At 39.6% G+C, this 20580-nt stretch overlaps 1 protein-coding gene across 1 annotated transcript; it reads left to right on the forward strand.

Annotated features, from left to right (window-relative positions):
• The first annotated feature begins 4747 nt into the window (after positions 1 to 4747).
• On the forward strand, positions 4748 to 19010 carry CCDC150 (coiled-coil domain containing 150). The gene is made up of 20 exons (XM_005145609.2): positions 4748 to 4869; positions 5250 to 5467; positions 5563 to 5741; positions 6302 to 6370; positions 6601 to 6717; positions 8064 to 8193; positions 8900 to 8943; positions 9773 to 9865; positions 10662 to 10769; positions 11302 to 11423; positions 11605 to 11782; positions 12615 to 12707; positions 13870 to 13953; positions 14369 to 14538; positions 14918 to 15011; positions 15659 to 15828; positions 16509 to 16635; positions 17256 to 17330; positions 18020 to 18106; positions 18897 to 19010. The coding sequence occupies exons 1-20, from the start codon at positions 4748 to 4750 to the stop codon at positions 19008 to 19010; spliced, it is 2394 nt and encodes a 797-aa protein (XP_005145666.2).
• The last annotated feature ends 1570 nt before the right edge of the window (positions 19011 to 20580 follow it).

Consider the following 20580-nt stretch of genomic DNA (forward strand, 5'->3'; position numbering starts at 1 on the left):
AGAGGTGTCTACTGCCATTTTAGACAAATGGTATTTGGTTGCTTACAGAGAGGTGTCTAGTGCCATTTTAGACAACCTCAAGTATTTCAGCTGGTTTCCCTTTGCTTGGAACCCCCTTACATTTTGTGTATCATCTGCTAGCCCTGTAAGAGTATCTTCAGTGGCCTGCAATACCTAAACCAGCACTAGACTTCTACATTTAGGCACCTGAAAGCCTAATCCGTACTCCCTTTTGCTCTGGTCTACACTGTATAAAATAGATCAGAGTATTAGCATGGTATATTAATTTTACACTGACAAGCTAAGTAGCAAACTGAAAAACAAAAGTGGTCTTCTGATGATTAGCATTTTAATACAACAGCATCTTCAGTGAAACATTAACTTCATGTTCACTGGTTTGCATAAACATTCTTACACCATTCTTGTAAAAAAAAAATATTAATTCTGTCAGGAGTGCTGATTTAACATCAAGTTGGGTACCTCAGGATCCGGCTGTTGTCTGCTGTTGACTACTATCCCTTCTTGTCTGAGACAAAGCTGTCAAACTGAATTAATATTGTATTAGCTCACCATAAAAAAGGGGAGGAGGGGAAAAGACAGCAGATCAGAGGCAGGCAAGCATAGAGAGATAAAAACCAGAACATTCTTTATCTGGTATACAAAATTAGGATTATCAATACTGCCAGCATAAGGAGGAAAAAATATGTTACACAGAATACTTATGTTGTATTATTATGCAATATATCCAATAATATATTTACTGTAAGACTCTATAGCAGCTAATAACACTCAGCCAGGGATGATCTTTTCATGACACTCTACACAAAAGCTGGTCTCCAGCTTTCCTAAAAATCTGACAGGTTTCTACAAAGAATAGATGGATGCAAACAGACTGGGCAGCACAAAGTACAGAATTATTGCCAGTAAACCACCACAGTGGCAGAAATACACTGATAACCTGCATTCTCACTAAGTTTTGCAGACATAACAGTATAGGAGTTTTAAGGATGGATCAAAGAACAGTGCTCTCGGCATATTTATATTAATATCCTTCAAAGTGTGCAAGTGATGAGAATTAAAAATCTCCCACATATTTATTTGTATATGAATTCAATTAAAACACATTGGAGCCCAGCAGAATGGCCAAGTAAACTCAGGTAGTATCTCATTGATGATAAACATACCAGACAGGGTGAAGAAAAGTCATGCAGGGTTCTGAAGTGGAAACTTTCATCTAACAATTTCTACAGCTTGTATTTGATGCAATAAAAAAGGACAATTTAGAAGGAGAGAAACTAACTGAAGCAAAGCTCGAGAAAAGCATATTTACAGCAGTTATAGAACAGAATGGAGGCTCTTACTCCTACAAAGGACCTTCGTTTGCAGAATGCTAACCTGGATGGACAAACTGCTCCAATTTAGTAGATTTGATTTAAACCACCTCTCAATTCAAACTTAAAGTTCTATCTACTATTATAGCTTTCTTTCATACCATCCAAGGAATCAAAAATAGAGATCTTTGCATTAGTGTTTTCTCTCTGATTTACCTCCATACCAAAGTGTTCTGCATAAGCAAGCAACTGAGTGAGATGAAAAGAATTCCAAAGATAGTGCTGGCAGCTCAGACTCCACCTTGAACAAACACTTCAGTTCTGTTCTACTACACTAGAAGGAATTCAAGAAAGATCAACAAAACTATGAAAAAGGAAAGCATTTCACATGTGCTGAAGTAAAACTGTTAACTAATGACACTTGTAGCACATAATTATCTACAAACACATGGCAAATCTAAGTAGAAATTGAAGGAAGTTATCGGCGTAGTAAAAAGGGTATAACTAAAAAATTGTCATTATGAGAAAGGGAAATGTAATAGCACCTTTAAGAAGTGAGCTCTATTGGAATATGAAATAACTTCCCAGAGAAAGGTCCATTTCCCAAAAAAATTTGCAATCAGACTGAAAAGCTGATTGGAGACAATATACAAAAATAAACTGGAGTCATAAAACTGCTGAAATAAGAAAAACATTATGAGAATTATCCTATTTTTTTAATATATCTAATTTACACCAAAGTTTTACTAAGATATGTGAGCTGCTGTACACACAAGGCACAGGTGTTTTAATAGTACACATGTGCTCTTAAACACAAACCAAAACATACTTCTATTCCATTTTAGCTTGGAACTTCGTGCAGCAATGATGATTCCACCAGGCATATATGTAGGAAAACACCAGGCCACAGTTTGCCACCAGGCAAACTAGAGGAAATTATTCTGATTTGAAGAAAACAGTAGGTGGTTCATCATCATAATACATTTGCCTGCCCCATTTTGTACTGCTGTATAAGTGACATCAAAAATAAAATGCCAGCTTTAGGTTATTTTGAAGACTTCAGTGAAACTGCGGACAGAATAGCTAGAGTAAGAAAAGGTCATCAAATTGTTTCACTTCAGCTTTCAACATTCAGTTCTTTGATTACCATAATCTTAAAAGTTTCTTGTGGAAAACATGCTACAGTGTGATATATACGTTCTATATTTTTATACGAAGTTACTCTTACTGAAATACACACCAATGTCTGAAAGTAAAGAACATGACTAAAAAGCTCAGACCAATCAGTTCTTATTAAATTAAGAATAGAGCTTGTTCTGTTTGTTTCAAAATTTATACAGCACCTTCAGAATTAACTCTTTCTGTCAAACTTTGTTACCTTACCTTAGTTCATGAAAGGATCTCTGAAATAGTTTCCATTTTGACCTACATACCAGTTGCTCTTTTATCTTCTCACTTCCTACACATAGTATTCTACTGCATAAACTAGGCATCCCTACATTGCTATTATATCAATACCCTTTGATTAAAAAACAGCTGAATTACAACACCAGTAGTTATTGAGAAACTATACAATAAAAACAATGTTACTTTTAATATTCAGTGATATTTATGCAACTCTTCCTTAGGTGAGAAGCTTAAGAGTTACTTAATTTATCATTTTTAATCTCCTTTTTCTTTATATTCCCTCACATCCCACGTTTCTTCACAAGCCTCCTGGCAACATCCCCCAGGCAAAGGCTTCCTGGAGCAAATTCTCAAGTGGCGCAATGACATCTGTGCATCAGCTGAGGATCATTTTATTACACATCCATTACTGATCAAATGCAGCATTGGCCTGTCTGCAGCATCACTCTTTTTGCTCAGAAAAGCTGCGACCTTTCCTCCAAACTAAAGCAGTCATGCCAAAAGATCCTTAAATCAAAACAATTATATTCATCAAGAGAATGCAAAATTTGCAGCATTAATTAATAGGCACCAGCTGCAGTTGCACAGATTATAAAACGCATAGTCACCATGTTTAGATGCTCCAATAAAAATAGTTCCTCTCTGCTGCCATCTACAGATACATTTGAAACTGTTGTAAAATCTACTTTTTACTTCCAGGTACGTAGTTAAGAATAGGATCTCGACACGCCCTACAAGCCAGTTCACCCCAAATATCTCAACAGTGTTACCTCAACATATTAGAAGTGTCAGGCGAAGCTGAGCCCAAGCAACACGTTGTCGAAAGGTCTTCAGGTGTTGCCATAGTGATTTAGGTGTTGCCAAGTGATGCTCTATCCTTTGCAAAATCCTAATCTGGGAATTAGGTGCTCATGTTCTCTGTCCAATGCATGGGAAGAGTGAAGTCGCACATAGATGCCCCTCAGAAGCTGAATGAGCTGCCAAAAGTGAAAGGCAGATTCTAAATCTCAGGGATAACCTAAATGCTTTTGCTTGAGTCCCCAGAATATCTAAGGCTTTATTGGCTATAGCATTGCTATTAGATGCCTGCTTCAGCCACCACACTGTCAGTTTCACAGCTGTATGTTCTAACCAAGAAGTTGCAAAGTCAGTTTCCCTCTCTGCATGAAAATGAGCCTTAGTAGACCAAAGTGGTATGTTTGTAAAAGACTGACACCTCCAATACACAGTGGAGACAGTGTAACTCAGGCTGCTCATCTGTATTAAATGACTGCTTGCCTGTTAAGTATAAAATACTATTCTTGCTTAGGGCTCAAAGTGAACGTCATTTGATATGCAGTAAATCGATCATGCATGAAACAACTATTATCATGCTCCTGCAGGGCATCTTCCCTCAGAGGTCTGACCCTACACACCCTGCAAGCTGACTTTAAACCTCTTCAAACGCTACCATAACTCAGCGGTTTGTTGTAAAACGTGTTTCCAGGAGCTACCTGAGCATGAGGAGAGGGGATGCGCAACCCACGGAGCGCTCCCGAACAGCTCCACGTGCTCTCGCAACACCCGCCGCTGTGTGCGACAAGGGCGGGTCCTGCTGCACGCTGCCGCCTGAGGCCGGGCCCTGGGGGACTCCGCGCTCCGCCCCGACCTTCCCCTCAGGTCCAGGTCCATGGGACCGGGAAGCCGGGTGTGAAGGAGGCGCGGCCGTGGGGGGGACACAGGAGAGCCGAAGCAGAACGTCCTGTGAGCACCTGAGGACCCCGCTCGCCAGCAGCGCCTCAGGCGCGCCCTGACTGCGGAGGAGCCCCTGGCGGCGGCTCAAACCGCCGTCCCGCCTGAGGGGAGACTGTCGCTTCCCAGCGCGCTGCTGCGCATGCGCCGCCGGGGGCCTTGTCCCAGGTTCTGGACAGAGGGATCGGCCGCGGTGGGGGTTCCGTGCTGGCGGTACCTCAGCCGTGGCTGGTGTGGGTCCCCGCAGGGCGGCAATGGCCAGGCCAACCATCGTGCCCATGAGAGTCAGGGTGACCGTCCCAGAGGCCTTCATGGTGCTCCACCTGAGGATGCAGATGGTGGAGGAGCAAACCACTGCCCTGATGCGAGACCTGGAGGAGCTTGGCATCAATGGGCAGAGGTAAGGAGTAATCAGGGGTTTTCCCCTTCAGCAGCCTGGTCTAGTGGAAGGTGTCCCCCCTGCCCATTGCAGGGGGCTTGAAACTAGATGAGCTTTAAGGTCTCTTACAACCCAAACCATACTGTGAGTTGCAGTTTGGGATATTACTTCATTTTCCTCCTCTCGATCCTCTTTGCACCCCTTTGCATGCTTTGCTCTTCTCTCCATGAAGGAGCTGGTGCTGGCAGCATCAGCAAGAACAGGCTATAGCAACCTGGGCTCAGTGGAAACCTTCCAGCTCTGTGAAACGTGGTTTCTAATCTAATCACAACTGTAACGCATACATGCAATGTCAGGTAGGTTTGCATACACAGAGTAGGTCAGTCTTTTCTCCTTTTCAGCCTTGATCATTTCCACTCAGAGACCTCAGAAACACTTGCTCGTCACCCAGCCATTAGCCCTGTGCAGGCCAGGGTAGCATTTGTGGGAGAAAATACACTGTGGAAGAACTGTGAGATGCTGGTGAATCGAATGTGTCGGTTAGAGAGTGTTGTACAGACACTGAAATCAAACATCTTCCAGCTGCAGGCAGAAAAGGAACTGAACTCCAAGCACACAGGTAGTAAAAAAGGGGGGGATGGATACTACTTCGTTCTTCATTATCCCTACTAATGTTTTCCTGTCAATGACAGCTTTTTGTCTTTTACTGCACAGCCCAATTGAAGCAATGCTTGAATACACTCCACCAGGAGCATTTCCAAGAAATGAAAACTGTACAGCAAGAAGCAATGAAGTTGCATCAGCAACTGAGTGATGTGAAAGAGGCTGAAGAAAAGGCAAAAGAAGAAGTTCAGAGACTGAGTACTGCTCTGGAGATTACAACTTCATCCAAGGTACAAGACTATGATCTTCCAGTAGTTTCAAGTATGGACAGACTTGTTTTTAAGTACAGTCATCTCTGACATAGTTAAACAGAATATATATTTAGCTGGAAAAGGGAGTTTATGATATATTGTTGGCAGTAAGAGCAAAAACATTAGATAATGAGACTCTGTGCTTCCAAAAAAATCACATAGGAAATAAAGAATAAAAATATTTTGGATATGTAATTCTGTCATCTTTGTGACTTCAGTTCATCCCAGCTTTTCTCAATAGCTTTTCTGTTTTTCCAGGAATTCCTCTGGTGTTTCAGTCTTACACTTCTGTTACTATCTCTGCTGAAAAGAACTTCAGTGGAGTATGTCACTCAATCGCATTAATTGTACTAAAGCATGTGTTGCTTCTTAGCACTTGCACTCTTATATTCAGTGCTTCAGAACAGAGAACATGAGGCTGGAGATAAAAATCAAGTTCTAGGTGTTAGTACAGCAGTTGTATTCTATTATACCTGTTGCTTTTGCAATATTTATGAACATGACAGGATAAAAATATCTGTTCCTTTCATCTTCTTTAGATGGATGTAGTAACTGCAGCTGAGGAACTGAGGAAAACAAAACAGAAGATTAACTGTAGACTTCAAGAGGTAAGTACAGGAGCAAGGAGCTCAATAGGAGGCTAAATTTGCCTAGTGTTTAAAGATTTGAAGATTCTTAAATAATATTCTGGGTGCAATTTCGGAATGTGCAGAACCCAATGGAACCTGCCAGCCATGCTCATAACTAAATACAGAGAGAACATCTTTCATATATACTCTTGAAGTATTTGTTCAATCTCTCTAATTAGACCTGGGTCAGAAAGTGTTTATTTTTCTAGCTCATGGAACAGCTCTCCCAGGAGATCAGCCTGCGTCAGTCTCTGGAGGAATCCCATGCAACTGTGTTGAGTTATGTACAGGACATGGAAGCAATAGTAGAAGTAGAACGAAAGCAGGTTTGAGAAACTTTCAGTCTTCTTTTCTGTCTGTTTTCATTTTCTCATCTGGGAGGAAGAGCAAGAACTTGGATGTCATTCTTAGAAACCAGTTAAAACACTTTATAACTACAACATTTTGTGCAAGTGTTGATCAGAAGACATCATGTAGTCAAACTTCCTGCTCAAAGTCAGAGTATCATAAACACTGGACTGGAGCAGTGGTGGATTTGTTCAGCAGCACTGTTCAAAGATACTAATTCTGTGGCAGCTGTAGGCATTTTTGATAGTACTACCATCATGTTCCAGTTAAGATTTTTTTTTTACCATCCAGTCTGAATGCTCTTAAGCTTAAATCTGAGACCACTGCCCCTTCCTTTAATCATTCAGTGCAACTGAAAAGAATTTGACTTCATAATCTTTGTAACTGCCACTTATATCTGTAGGACACAGCTGGATCTTGCCTTAGCCTCTCTTCCCCAGGCTGTACAAACCTCTTTATAATTGGGGTACCAATAAGTAGAAAAACATTTTGTTGAGATCGTAAACTTTCTGGGAGTAAGAATGCTTTCTCCATTAACTGCCATAATGACAAAGCTAGATCTTTGTTTTCAGCTCTATTTGTATTATCTAGCTATTTTGGAGTAGTTCATAGTAGAAATGAACTGGCTTACGCATAATTCACTTCATAACTCTGCATGCATACGCACACACCAGCCACATGCAGTCACTGTAGCACTTCTGAATTCATAGCAACACTTCAGTAAGGATAAAAGGAAGCAAATAGCAAAGTATCAGAACCGGAATAACTGAGGTTTGTTCTTTGTTTTTTTATTTTTTGATCATCATCAAGGTCTGTGTTCCTGAAATATACAAAGTTCTGTTAGAAATCACCAGTTGGTTGTTTGGTTTTTTTTTCCCCCTACATGCCTTTTATTATCTTTGTGTTCTTCTACAGCAGAAGTGGAAAAATGATGGAGACCTTACTGAACTGTATGAATTACATACATCATGTGAGAAGCAAAGGCTTAGTTTCATTAATCTGTCACTTGCTGATGGATATAGTTGACCATGTTGCACTCACCTTCATCTTCTATAGCTTGATCTTTTCTGTAATCTTAATTGTGCAAACTTTTAAATTCTGCCTGTCATGTAAAGATTATTATAAGCACACATACACTGTGTTACATATAGAAATATGTGGAATTGCTTGCCATAAAAGTCTTCTACATAAGGCTGGGATGAGCAGAGAGAAGTTGACCAGGCTGTATCTTTTCCACTTAGATTAACTTTTTAGGATCTGAAATCTGGTAGGTTTGCCTGACTGCATTCTGCATCTTAAAGAATAACATGTAATATCATTGCAGGTACAGATACTACAGCAGGACTGCCAAGACTTGTGTAAAGATGTCCAGCTAGCCCGAGTGAGGCTGCAAGAGAAAGAGGAAAGAACTGCACAGTTGGAGCAACAGTGCACACAACTGAAAGCTGAGCTCGGTATGACAGTGGATTCTTGTCACGTCCTTTTAGCCCTTCTCTGACTGCTTCCACAGTGAGAGGAAACAAGCAACAGACCTCTTAATTGAAGGAACTTTTGAGTGAGCCTTTGATGATACATTGGATGTCACAACATTTTGGCTACATTTCCCTGCCTACCCTGCTCATGCTGAATTGTCTTTTGCTGTCTTCGTATTTTCCCAGTACGTTATACAGCACAGCACAATATTATAGGCAGGTTGATTCAAATTCCAACGAAAATGCTTCTGGTTTTAGATCTGTGTGGTTTAGCAGGGATCTCATCTAACTACCTTTTCTTTATCAATGCACAAAAATGTTGTATATGGGCTGCAGGTTATAGTCGGCACAAGTCAGTTGCTTACACACCTGACAGCTTAGTAGGAGTCATACTATTATTTGATTTGCTGAAGCAACCACAGAAGTGGTACATGTAGGAGATTGGCATGACGGCATGCTTCATTTAAAAATTAAATACATTACAATTACTCTATGGAATCAATTTTTCAAAGTAGTTTTGCGGATATACTGAAGTTACAAGGAAATTATTAAAGAAAAGCATATTTGTAGCAGTCTTACCTGTTTGTGGCATATTCAGTAACTCAGATAAACTTTAAATCAAAATGTCACCTTTTAAAGTTACCAAACAGATAACACAGTCTGTCCTGACATTCTTTCCTATTTTTAGACTCCAGGAACTGTATCATTTCCCAGCTTGGTGAAGAAACAAAAGTAAGTTGTAAACAAGTATTGGTGAGGAAAATAGCTAAATAAAGATCAGAACAGCTTATGGGAAGCCTGTCAAATGTACCATATTCAGAGGCAGAATTTTTATGGAGACAAATGCTAAGGCTACTAAACACTGAATGTCTTATTATTTTACCAGTTTGGGGTTGACCTATTTATTTTTTGAAAGATTTAACTTTCATATTTTACTGAAATACCAAAACACTGATATCAATGCCTGCCTTGGAAAGCTAGAACTGGCCACAAAACACTGTTGTGGTAGCACAAGTATTGCATATAAAGGAGACAAATGGGTTGGTGGTTAATACTACAGAAAAAAATCAGAAGCTTGGTTAACTGGGTACTGAATGGGCAAGGAGGTATGCTTACCGCCTATTTAGGGAGCGTGGCTGTTGTCTGAAGCCTTCTCTGAAAGAGAATGTTTCAGTAAGATGAGGTAAAAGTTCAGCTGAGCCATGGAGTCTCACAATGCAGGCAAAGAATTCCTTAATTCGTTAATTGTACCACTTTTGTCCTTTAAGCTCAGAAGCATTGAGATTAATTATACTGGAAATTAATAAGTTTGAGCTCAGAAGGATATAAAGTCACCCTCAACTTTCAAAGCTAAGTTAGAGCACATAGCACTTTGGTTGTTTCGTATTTTGGAAAGAGGCTTGTCTTAGACGTGCCATGCCCAGTGCTTGCAAGAACATAGCGATGTGACAATAGCTTAAGGAAATAGGCAAGTACAAAACAAAGATTTCATATTTGTGAAGAGTCTGGCTAAATGATATTTAATTTTTTTTTCTTAATGTTTTGTTTTATTGCCCCTTAGAATGCACAGCTGTCTTTAAGCAAAGAACGCAAGGAAAACGTGCAACTTCAGTCTAAAATGATCACCTTGCAAGAGACAGCAGAGAAAGTACAGGTAATGAGAATAGCTACTTTTGTTTTTAAGATGGAAATAAAGTATAACAGAACAAGTGATTACAGTGAGAAATTATTATATTAATGGGAAGCCTCAAATGCAGGTGAGGAGACAAAACTTAATGCCCTCAGGTAATGCAGCCTGATTCAATCACTAGTGTAGGTAACTGTTCCAGATTTCCTGTCTTTAAGACTGGAAAGTTTTCTTCACAATACTTATTTTGAAACAGGGTTTTTGAATGTGTCTGCTTCAGGGGCTAGGACATGTAGGACTACTACTGCTCCCTCTTCTATCTACCCTCAAAGTCATACATTTATATTCATTTGCACCTTTAGATTCTTAAGGAGTATGTTTCTATTAATTAATAAAATATAGAGTACCTGGTTGACTAAACATTCCTCTGCCTCTTGGGGCAAAAGTTTCCATTTTATCTGCTATCTGTAGAAAACCAACTGTGAAATATGTAGGGGTCTGTTTTCAATTTTTGTCTTTTTTGCCTTAGAAGCATTACTTTTTTCTGGACTTCAAAACTCAGAAGTGATTATGCTTGATGGGTAGTTTAAACTGTGTTCTCTTTCTTCCATATTATTCTAAACTTTTGACACCTTGGAATAAGTCTGCCATAAATAGGAACCACCTGAACAAATCTTTTTGTAGACTTTCTACCTAAAATAGCTTTTTCCACATCTACAAGAGGTATTTTTAAAGTTTCTGACAGGCTACTATGGAGAAAAAAAAGACCTAACCCCCTGAAAACATGTCTGTCATCCTCCTCCTCCTCTTTCTATCTAACCAGATCCTTAATGACCGCTTAAGCCAGCAATGCTCAGAGCTCAGCACCACACTCCAAAGTGTTGCCATGGAGAATGCAAAACTCATTTCAGACCATCAGACTGTGCTTAAGGTATGAACCTGCTATTAAAGTCCAAGAAAGTTTGTAGCTCAGATGTTAGACAACAGACTAATTCCTCATACTGATAATCTGTGGGAATAGAGTAAAATATTTCACATACAGTAACGGAAGTTCTATAAAGTGTTAGTGTCCTTTGCAAAGATTTACTTTCAGTACAGGAAAAAGAGGACATATGTTTTGGGGAGAGAGTGTAAATGTGGTAATACTAATTACAGAAATATCCTGTAACAACCACTAAGAAAGAGGAACATACAAATTAATGGGTATTGTAAGTACTGTAAAAGCAGAAGCTAAGAGGAAGTAATAAGGATCTGAGATTAAATATATATATATATAGATAGATAAAAGCTAGGTAAGGTGAACGAAGATTTGACACCCTATTCAAGAGACAGCATACCACAATATGCAGAACTACAGGGACGTTGCAAGAGCTCAGTGACAAATGAACAGCTTTGTAAATTAGTTACTCGTCCTTCATCATTCTGATGTTAGTGTTATTGCCTGGGTCATTTTTCCCCTTTAGGCAGAACAAGACAAGACCCATAAGCTGCAAGAGCAAGACTCACTTCTGAATGCCGCCCATGCCAACATTCTTGGAGAGCTGCAGAGTGTGCAACATGAGAGGTCTCAGCTTCAAAGAGAGTTGTGAGTTTCCTTGTCTGCAGCCTCTTTTCCCCCTTCCTCCATTGTATTCTCATCACCTTGATTTCTGCTTCTCTAGCAGTCGTTACTTAGTAACACAGAAAGGCCAGTTTGGTATTTGATATGGAGGCCATCTTCTGTCCTTCTATTGTACTACAACTCCAGCTTGGCTTTCTTTCCTTAGGGAGACCTTGCGTACAGAGCATGGCAAATACAGGTTGAAGGCAAGCCTTGCTGAGAAGGAAGCAGCCTCACAGAGACAGCTTCTGGAAGGTACTGTTGCTAGACTGCAAGATGAATTTGAGACAGCTTTGCAAGAGAAAAGATCTCTGCTGGCAGAAAAGGAAGATCTTCAACAGGAGGTACAGAAAACTTACTGTTTTAAAACTATATTGTTGAAGGCTGCTTTCAAACCCACACCATTAGGGTTCTTACTGACACACCAGTTTTGCTTTCAAGATTACTATTTTTTGGCTGCTGCAGTTACAAGTGTGACACACTCTCCCCTTTCCAGCTATGCTTATATTTTGATTTCTAATGTCTCCTCTCAGGAGCATGTAAAGGGAGAGACGATATTTCAGCTCTGAACTTCAGATCAACTGTTCTGAATGTGTAATATTTCTATGAATCTGGATGTTTTCAGGTGACAATAATTTCACATTTTTTTTGACAGATAAGGACAAGAGAAAATGAAACAGTACAGGAAAGGAATAAACTGGAAGTACTAAAAACACAGAATGAGGTATCTTGCAATATATATGGCTGTTCTTTAAATTTAGTGTTGTCTTAAGTTTTGCTTTCATTTTGCCTACTCTCTCAGCTCAATTATTTCTAAGTATTGTGGTATTTACCATAGCCATATTGTTCATTTTGCTGTTTGATATTTTTCTTGCCTATATGGTTGTGTCCTTTGGAGCAGCAACCCTACAGCTACTGCATAAGGCCCTGTTTGTAGTAGTAAGCTTGTTATGCTACATACATATAGCCTGGAAAAGGAAAGGCAGAATTTGTGGTATGACTGAGATATTGCTTAGTGTTGTGACTGAAGTTAGTATGATTCTTTCACTGTTGTAGAATTGCTTTCTAAAATGGGAGAGCCTATATCTAATCCATGCATAGTGCTAAGGTTTTGTGATATTGTGACTGTGGAAATCTTGAAGGGGTACGATTAGTGTTGGGTTTTCTTGTTTGTAGCTGGAAATTATTTCAATGAAATTCACTTTGCAAACACTAAAGCAAGAGAACAAGAGGCTATTGAACTGCTTGGATATGCTGGTACATGAGCAGGTAAGCCACTAACGAAGTGGGTAACTGATGACCTGACTGAGAAGTAACTGTAGAAAGAATCAAAGTGCTCTTTGAAGTATCTGTATTTTTTGGAGAGTGGCTGATGAAATTAAGGAATCAAAAAGGGGGAAAAGTGAAAATAAAAGGATATCTCAAATATTACTTCATTTTTGTAGATGTCTGTGTGGGATGAGGTAAGAGGATTCTATAGAGCTTCTGGTATTGGTATGGCATTAAAACCCTACGACTCCATTCCATTTTCTAGTACAGGCATACAACTTCTGTATCTGTATATATATATATTCAACTTATGTACATTGGGAAGTTATTAACAATTTTATGCCCTTTATGGACAAATTTGCACTTGGGATGTCATTTCTGTTTTTAACTTGTTCCTATTCCATTATTTCTCACTAATCTCAGTCACCAAGATCAGGATACTTTACTGGTTCCAGAAAAGTTGAGTAAAAGCTTAGTGATGCTGTGCTATCAGTGCTTTTACAGTATTAGATGTAATGAGCAGTTGTGTTTGTTGGAGAGCCTAAGAAACACTTAGCAATTGCTAAGGTCTTTACATCACAATGCTAAAGAAAAAATAACTGAGATCGCTTTCGAAAGTTTGTTATTTGATAAAGTCACATTTCTGCAGTAGTTAGTGGGTAACATATGTGTATCTTCTGTTTAACACAGAACTCCCTTGGCAGTCAGCAGTTACAGAATGTGAATCAATAGAATAGTTCAGAACCTTTAAAAGTAGCCTGATTATTATTTTATTCTTTACTAAGTTATTTAATTCTGTTCATGCCTTCTCATTCTTCTAGTTATTAATGCTTCTCTGTTTCCTATTGTCAAAGGCTTCTTTCATCTCTCCATTTTTTTCTCCTCTGCCCCAGGACAGTGGCCTTCTTGTGGCCATCTGAAAGGTTGTATCAAATTGAGCAGCTCTTCCTAAAGATTAAGCTGTCTTGCAGGAATGTATGGCATTTGTATTTCTTATTTTTTTAAGATCTGTTTTAGTGTTTCACCTAATGGAGTATTTATACCTGAAGCAACAGAAGAAAGTTAAAATACTTAGAGAGAAACAAGATACTGAGTATTTTTCTTGTTGCTTTTTGCCTTGTTTTTTGTACGGAATGGTGATGTCTGCTGTTTTTTTCCTCAGTATGCCCAGCAGCACGTGCAACAAGTGCTGGCAGAGCTGACTGACAGAAAGAATAAACTGACCTGTGACAAAGGAAAACTTCAGGTACCTCTCAGCATCCTATTTGTCAGCTCAAAAGGGAAACAAATACAAGGTTGTTTAATCTTAGCTCTTTGGTACTTCATTTGCAGGGAAGTGCTTATTGATCTTCTGTATTTAATTTGTATACTGTCAAGCACATATATTGAGAGTTCTGTATCAAAGTCATCTTCGATCCTGCTCATACTGCCTTATAGGGTGACAAAATGCTGTTAATGTAGCATCTCTAGGATTTGTGATTAACTTGCTTAATGTGTGAAAAAAGTAGAAGGGCTAAGAACCGCTTCTTATTTCCATGTTCAGAAGCATTCCATACTCTTGGCACTGCTGAAACCATGCAGGTTACTTGGAATACTTTCATAAAACTCTAATAGATGACGGATTTTCCTGCTCCTTTTCCTAACGACTTATTGTACTGCAGGTGGCAAGCCTGCAGCACCAGTTGGACGCAGCAAAGGATGATAGTAATAAGGCAACAACCATGCTGGAGCATGCGTTAGCATCTTGTAACAAGATGAAAGCAGCACTGGATGTGGTACAAACCAAGCTGGCGCATAAGGACACTGAAATCAGCCACCTCAGAAGAGACAAGTAAGTGAAATTGATACTGTTTCTGTGGTCTATCAGCAGTGTGGGGAAGACTTAGAGTTGAAGCCTGGCATCTTCCCCATGGCTCTGGCTAATAAGCTATACAGAAAATTTGTTTGAGAAGTTTCCCACATGCTTTCCTGCAACACTGAAACATATTTGGTACCAGTGAACCAAGTACACCGAGTGCTTGTAGCCAACTCCACAAGCTTGGCAGGCCTTGTGCATCCTGTGGAAAGTAAGTAAAAACCTTTGTAACTTCAGTGACAGGTAGAACTTAATATGGTTAAAGTAGAGAACCAAACTGTGAGATGGTCATCTCTTCAGAGATGTGCACAAATTGACTTAATGCATGATTTTACAATCCAGTTTCCATTTTCAGGAACCAGACTCAACTGAAAATACAGATGTTGGAAAGAGAACTGAAACACTGCCAAGCCAAACTGGTTGCCATGGGAAAGCAGCACTGCAGCCAGGTAGAAACCACATCTTTCTGTAGTAACAGCCACTGCTGCATTTTTCATGTTGAGTCAAGTACCTTTTTCTGAATACAGTGTGGTGTAACACAGTCACGTGAACCAAGGTAAAAATACTCCGTCCGCTTTGGGCTGTTGAACAGGCAAGCCATTATCCCAGTGTTGAAGGAGGCAAGCATCTCCTCTAAAGAAAGATTCCTTGGCACAGATGTAGGTTTTACAGTCTGCAGGTGGATACATAATATGAACGGATATTTTGGAAGTTTATATAGCAATTATTTTATATTCTTTTTCTTATTAGAATGGAGGGGAAAAGAGTCCAAGGAATTGCTTTCATCTTTCCTCATAATACTTGGTGTCACAAAGATTACCTCTCAACCCAAACACAGTCACTATTGGCAAAGAACACTTTTCTCCAAGAAAGTCACACTATATGACAAGTTGTTCTGATCCTTCTGACTAAGTCAGTCAGTGGATTGGCATTGTAAGGATTCCCATGTAGATGCCTGTCCTTAGGATGTGTGTAATCAGACAGTTGGCGAATACGCTGTTACTTCCTCGAAGTTGATACTGACTGGGAAAGGGAAAAAATAGTCCTAAGCTTTTCATTTGGGTAGGTATAAATCTGATTTGTTGTTACTGCACAGGTGGAACCACTCTGTAAGGCACTAGAAAAAGCTAGAACAGACAAGAAGAAACTTCTTCTTTGTTTGGAAGAATTTTTGCAGGTCAGTAACACCCTGCAGAACAAGCTGATCCAAACTCAATGTGAACTGAAAAGTAAAGAAACTGAGAATCAGCAGCTGATGCTCTGCAGGTAAGAGCAAATCCATAATAAACACTTGAGGAGAAACAATACACTAACATCAGAGCTTTACGGCTTTACTCATCCATCAATATCAGCATTGACTGTATGCTGAGCCAGCAAGATGATAAAGATAGGTTCATGCAGAACTAAAGAAATGGGCTCTTTCATTCATTCCCATAATGACTCTTTGACCTACTCTGCTGTACTGAGCAACTGCTTACTAGGGTCATTATGGCACTTTTACACACAGCTTTTCCCTGAGGATAGCAGATACCACTTCCACTTTTGAAGTGGCCTGCAGTAGCTTTAGCAAGGAGAGCAGAGAATAGCTGTTTAAATTCCCCACCCAAAATTGAATGTCTGTAAGTAAAACCTCAAACCTAAGTGTAGGTGCAGTCTGAGTTTCCTCATTATCCTTTGTCTAAACAGGTTAGCGATCTTCTGAAGGAAAGTAAGTTGTCCTAAAGTGTTTCTTTCCAAAAAGTCTTTTTACCTTGCATAGGTATTATGGACTTCCTTTTAAACAAATGGAATGTGAAAGACTAGAAAACACATTCCAGTCTTTAAAAGAGCATTAATGCAGAGTATATCCAAAAGTATTTACAAATTAATTGTCTTTCCTATTCTTGTATTTAAAACATAAAGCAAATATAAATGTGATTAATCGAATTTGTTTCTGCTCTTTAAAGGGAACAGTTAATGAAAAAAGACAAGACTGAGGGAAAGATGTGTCCTGCACACTTAGAGTCTTGGAAGAAGCAGTTTCAAATTGAACAAGAAGCTTACAGGAAAGCCACATGTCACAAATCTGCTGAAGTGAGAAGGCATAGAGATTAAAAGATTTCGGTGACAATTTTACAACAGAACAAGAGCTGCTCATTACAAGTATCCGTCTCCTTTTCTGCCCATCATGAAGTTGTCCATCACTTTTATACAAAACCCAGGATTTTATCATGTGGTGGACAGGCATTTTGGCAGCCTATCTGGCAGCGTATCTGTAGCGATATCTGTGCTCTCTTCACTGTTTGAAGTACCACCCTATGTCCCCCAGAACTATGTGCTTCACTGTACATAAGATCTAAATATTGATTATCAGTCATGCCAGTAACTTCAGGAGGATAATCTGGGGTTGTATAGCAATCTCCAGGGATAAAGTACTGGTTTGGAAGTCTGCTTTGTTTCTTGGGGTCTGGATCACAAGCATAACCTTCACCTATGCCAAGGCTGGATCAAAGCTCAGCATACCCTTAATATTACTCAAATCCCAGCATTCACTTTTCCCTTTATTAGAAGGGTATTAAAGAAAAGTCAAAATACTAGGTGCTGTAGCATGCTTCAGATACAGCAAATGAATTGGGTGTGCTGCTTATTAATTGTTATATAGAATAAACTAATTCTTCTGTTAATGTGAACTCACTTTTTCCTCTTTCCCCTAGATAAAGAAATCCCATAAAGAAGAATCCTCCAAACCAGCTGAAGTTTCCTGTGCCAACAGAGAGCTGCAGCTAAAGGTAATAGAGCTGGAAAAGTCTTTTTCCAGTTATATGAAAAAGCTAAGAAGTCAAAGAGCTCAAGTCAGACAATGGCCTGTAAAGCTAATGCAGAAAGGATAAAGGTATGCACACATTTTTCAATAAAGGCAGATGTCCTAGTTGAGAACTCCTTTCTCCTACAAAGTAGGACTGCTGTTAATCCTTTGCAGTGGAGCTAGACTTGAAAATAAAACTAACTTTGGACTCAAATTCTGAACAGAAGATGAACAGATCAATAGCACAGTAATTGTGTGGCTTCTCCTGTCATCCCTCCAGACCTGTATCGGATATGATGCCATAGACTCACATCCCCCATTAGATTTTTATAGTAGCATTTGTCCTCTTTATTATATTGTCAGGTAAAGTGCTAACAGCATGAAGAAGTGGTGAGACATCCATGGGCTTGTAGAAAAGGTGGTAGAAAGAGTTTATGAACTTGGTCAAAAAATATTCTTACAAGTCTTACGTGTCTGCTCCAGAAAGCCCAAGTTACAATTTAACATACATACACTGTATATCTGACTTAAGAAGGAGACAGTTTTAGGGTTCTTTGTATGATAGAACTCTAAGATATTTACAGTGGGAGAGTCCTACGCTTACATTGACATTTTTTATTTGTGCCATGAAAAAACTGCATATAAATTAATATTACTTCTTTTTCTACTCAGGAACTGGAAAAAACAGCCAAACATCTGAAGGAATATAAAGAGGAGACAGAAGAGAAACTGAAGGAAGCTAGCATAGACTCAGAAAAGGTGAGAGTAATGAGCATTAGAATAACAATTCACTGGAAGTAACAAGATGTTATTTCAGCATATGCACCAAGTTACCCTTTCAATCTCAGATATAGGTCTCTGGTGAAGAGTGAAGTGCATCCTTGGCCTTTCCAAGTCACATTTATTATCTTTTAAAAAATCAACTAGCTAAAAAAAACCCCAAACCAACAAAAAAACACCCTTTAGTATTGTTTTGATCTTTTCTGTGCATCAATTTGATTTTGTGTGGCTTATAAGAAAAGCTTTTATCCCATACAAACTACTGTTTTTATCAAGTTCAGGAAATCTATATTAACGAACCAAACAGAAGTGTTGGGACCATGTAAATTGCCCCACTCAGCTGCTCTTGTGTCACTCTACATGTGACATCATGCAAAACCACATTTCACACACCCACCCACCCCAAGAAGTCATTTGTCCTTGCATCACCTTATCTCTGCACTACTGTACATAATATCCAAATTATTATAATTTGCATGGGTTACTATAGTAGTCTGGGGTGAAAATCTAGTGGGTTAGATATTTTACAGGGTACTAACCAGCATAAAGTAAAAGGAATAAGGGTGCCCCAGATTGATGTCTTACATGCTGTTTATCAACCCAAGTGCTATTCTGTGATAGAAAGAGACCTTAATAGTAACAGAGTATTTCTACACCACTCTTTAGGCAAAGTCAGTCTTCCCTTGCCTTTCTCAGGAGCTTGTGGTACTTAATATCTATTTTTCCCCCAATTCTTCCAAACGCCGTTCTGGTTTATACTATCTTGGAGACCACAGTTGATATCATTGCCCCCCCAGTGGAAGAGAGCATCATGGAGCGCTCCTACCCCTATGAATGGGAGAAAGAATGGATAAGAAAAAATGTGAAAGAAAGCATATGGTGATCTGCCTGTTCTTGCACAGAGCTCAAGAACTGGAGCACAGCATGCACTGACTGTTCTCTCTGCAGTTCTAATTACACTGTCTTGACTACATCGCAACTAGCCTAAAAGCAGCTCACCGTTTGTTCAAATCTGACTACCTGCAGCTAGAAGCTGTGAAAAAACACCAGCCAAAGACCTGTGAAGGCAGCAGCCCCAGAAAAGAGGTAAAGGAAGCAAGCACATTTGGTTCAAAGAGGGAAGCAAAGAAAATAGGCAGGAAAAATATTTGGTAGTTTCTTATCAGTCAGTAATAGTTTCCTAAATTTCCTTCTGTAGTTCCCTGCACAGGGGTGGAAAACAGACCCCTCTTCTAGTTTAGTTTGCTTCCTCCTCTTTTCCCAAATGACATACTGAAGCAGCAAAGAATATTACAGGAACAAGATTGCTTCAAGGGACTGTATCTGTACTTAGAAGAGGTTCTATTGCACATTTTGTTGGTGCACATTAACCAAATACTTGTCTGAAGCTAACACCTAGTAGATTTCTTTCTCTACATTCACCTGGTCAGTAGTTCTCCTTCCCCTGCTCCATGCCTTTTACAGATACCTTTTCAAAAGCTATGCTTACCTTGTTTGTGTAGATTCCTCCGTCTTCTCCATAATTGATAGTTCTTATAGAGGCATGTAATTAGCCTTTTAGAGACGCATGTATGAAACTGCTGAAACTTTAGCCTCTTCTTTAGTAAGGACAGAGATTCCCGAAACAGTCACCAGCTTCATAAAACACAGCATCTTTTTCCAGGAGAAAAAGCAAGAAGAGAATCCCACTCACACCTCCCTGGACACAGCGAGACCCAGCATCTCCAGCTAACCACCAGGAAGGCCACGTGAGTTGGGCAGGAAATGAGCAAACTTGTCTGGGTGATTCCCAGTCCAAGGAGAGCATCACCTGCCGGGAGGACACTCCCAGCTAGCATGCAGGTACTGGAGAAATTGGGAACTTCAGCTGATCTCACATCATTAGATAGGTCTGTAGCACTGAGAAGGTATTGCAGATAAAAGGTGTGCACAGGGCACCACATATAGGGGACTTAGGGTTGCTTGTTTAAGTCATAAACTGATTTGAATTAAGTCATACCTCTCACCTGGTCTTTCTGACTCAGATTCTTTGCACTGTGAGACTGATATAACTACCATATATAGCAAAACAACTACTCTTTGAATGTTGATATGCTGCATCTTTCTTTTCATCACTTTTCTTTTACCAGCTGTAGACTGGCAGGTGCTATCAAAACAAATCTCAGACTGGTTTGCAGAGGGTTCACATGAATGACCAAAGGCCGAGTCATGTGTGTGTGGCTGGATGCTGACGTGACTGGAACAGTGTGGAACTGGCAGGACTGGCTGCTTCTAATGGCAGATGATATCTGGGTCATGAGAGAACACAAGCCTTGGGATATTTTAGGAGCATATAAGGAACGCATTAGGTGTGTGATGTTACACCACACATCATCTTACCTTCATAAGAATTAGTGGAATTTGTTCAACCTATCCTACTGGGGAAGGAGTAGTTGGAGCAGCTGAGTTACATC

Source organism: Melopsittacus undulatus, chromosome 8, assembly GCF_012275295.1.
Source record: "Melopsittacus undulatus isolate bMelUnd1 chromosome 8, bMelUnd1.mat.Z, whole genome shotgun sequence".
NCBI classification, from domain to species: Eukaryota; Metazoa; Chordata; class Aves; order Psittaciformes; family Psittaculidae; genus Melopsittacus; species Melopsittacus undulatus.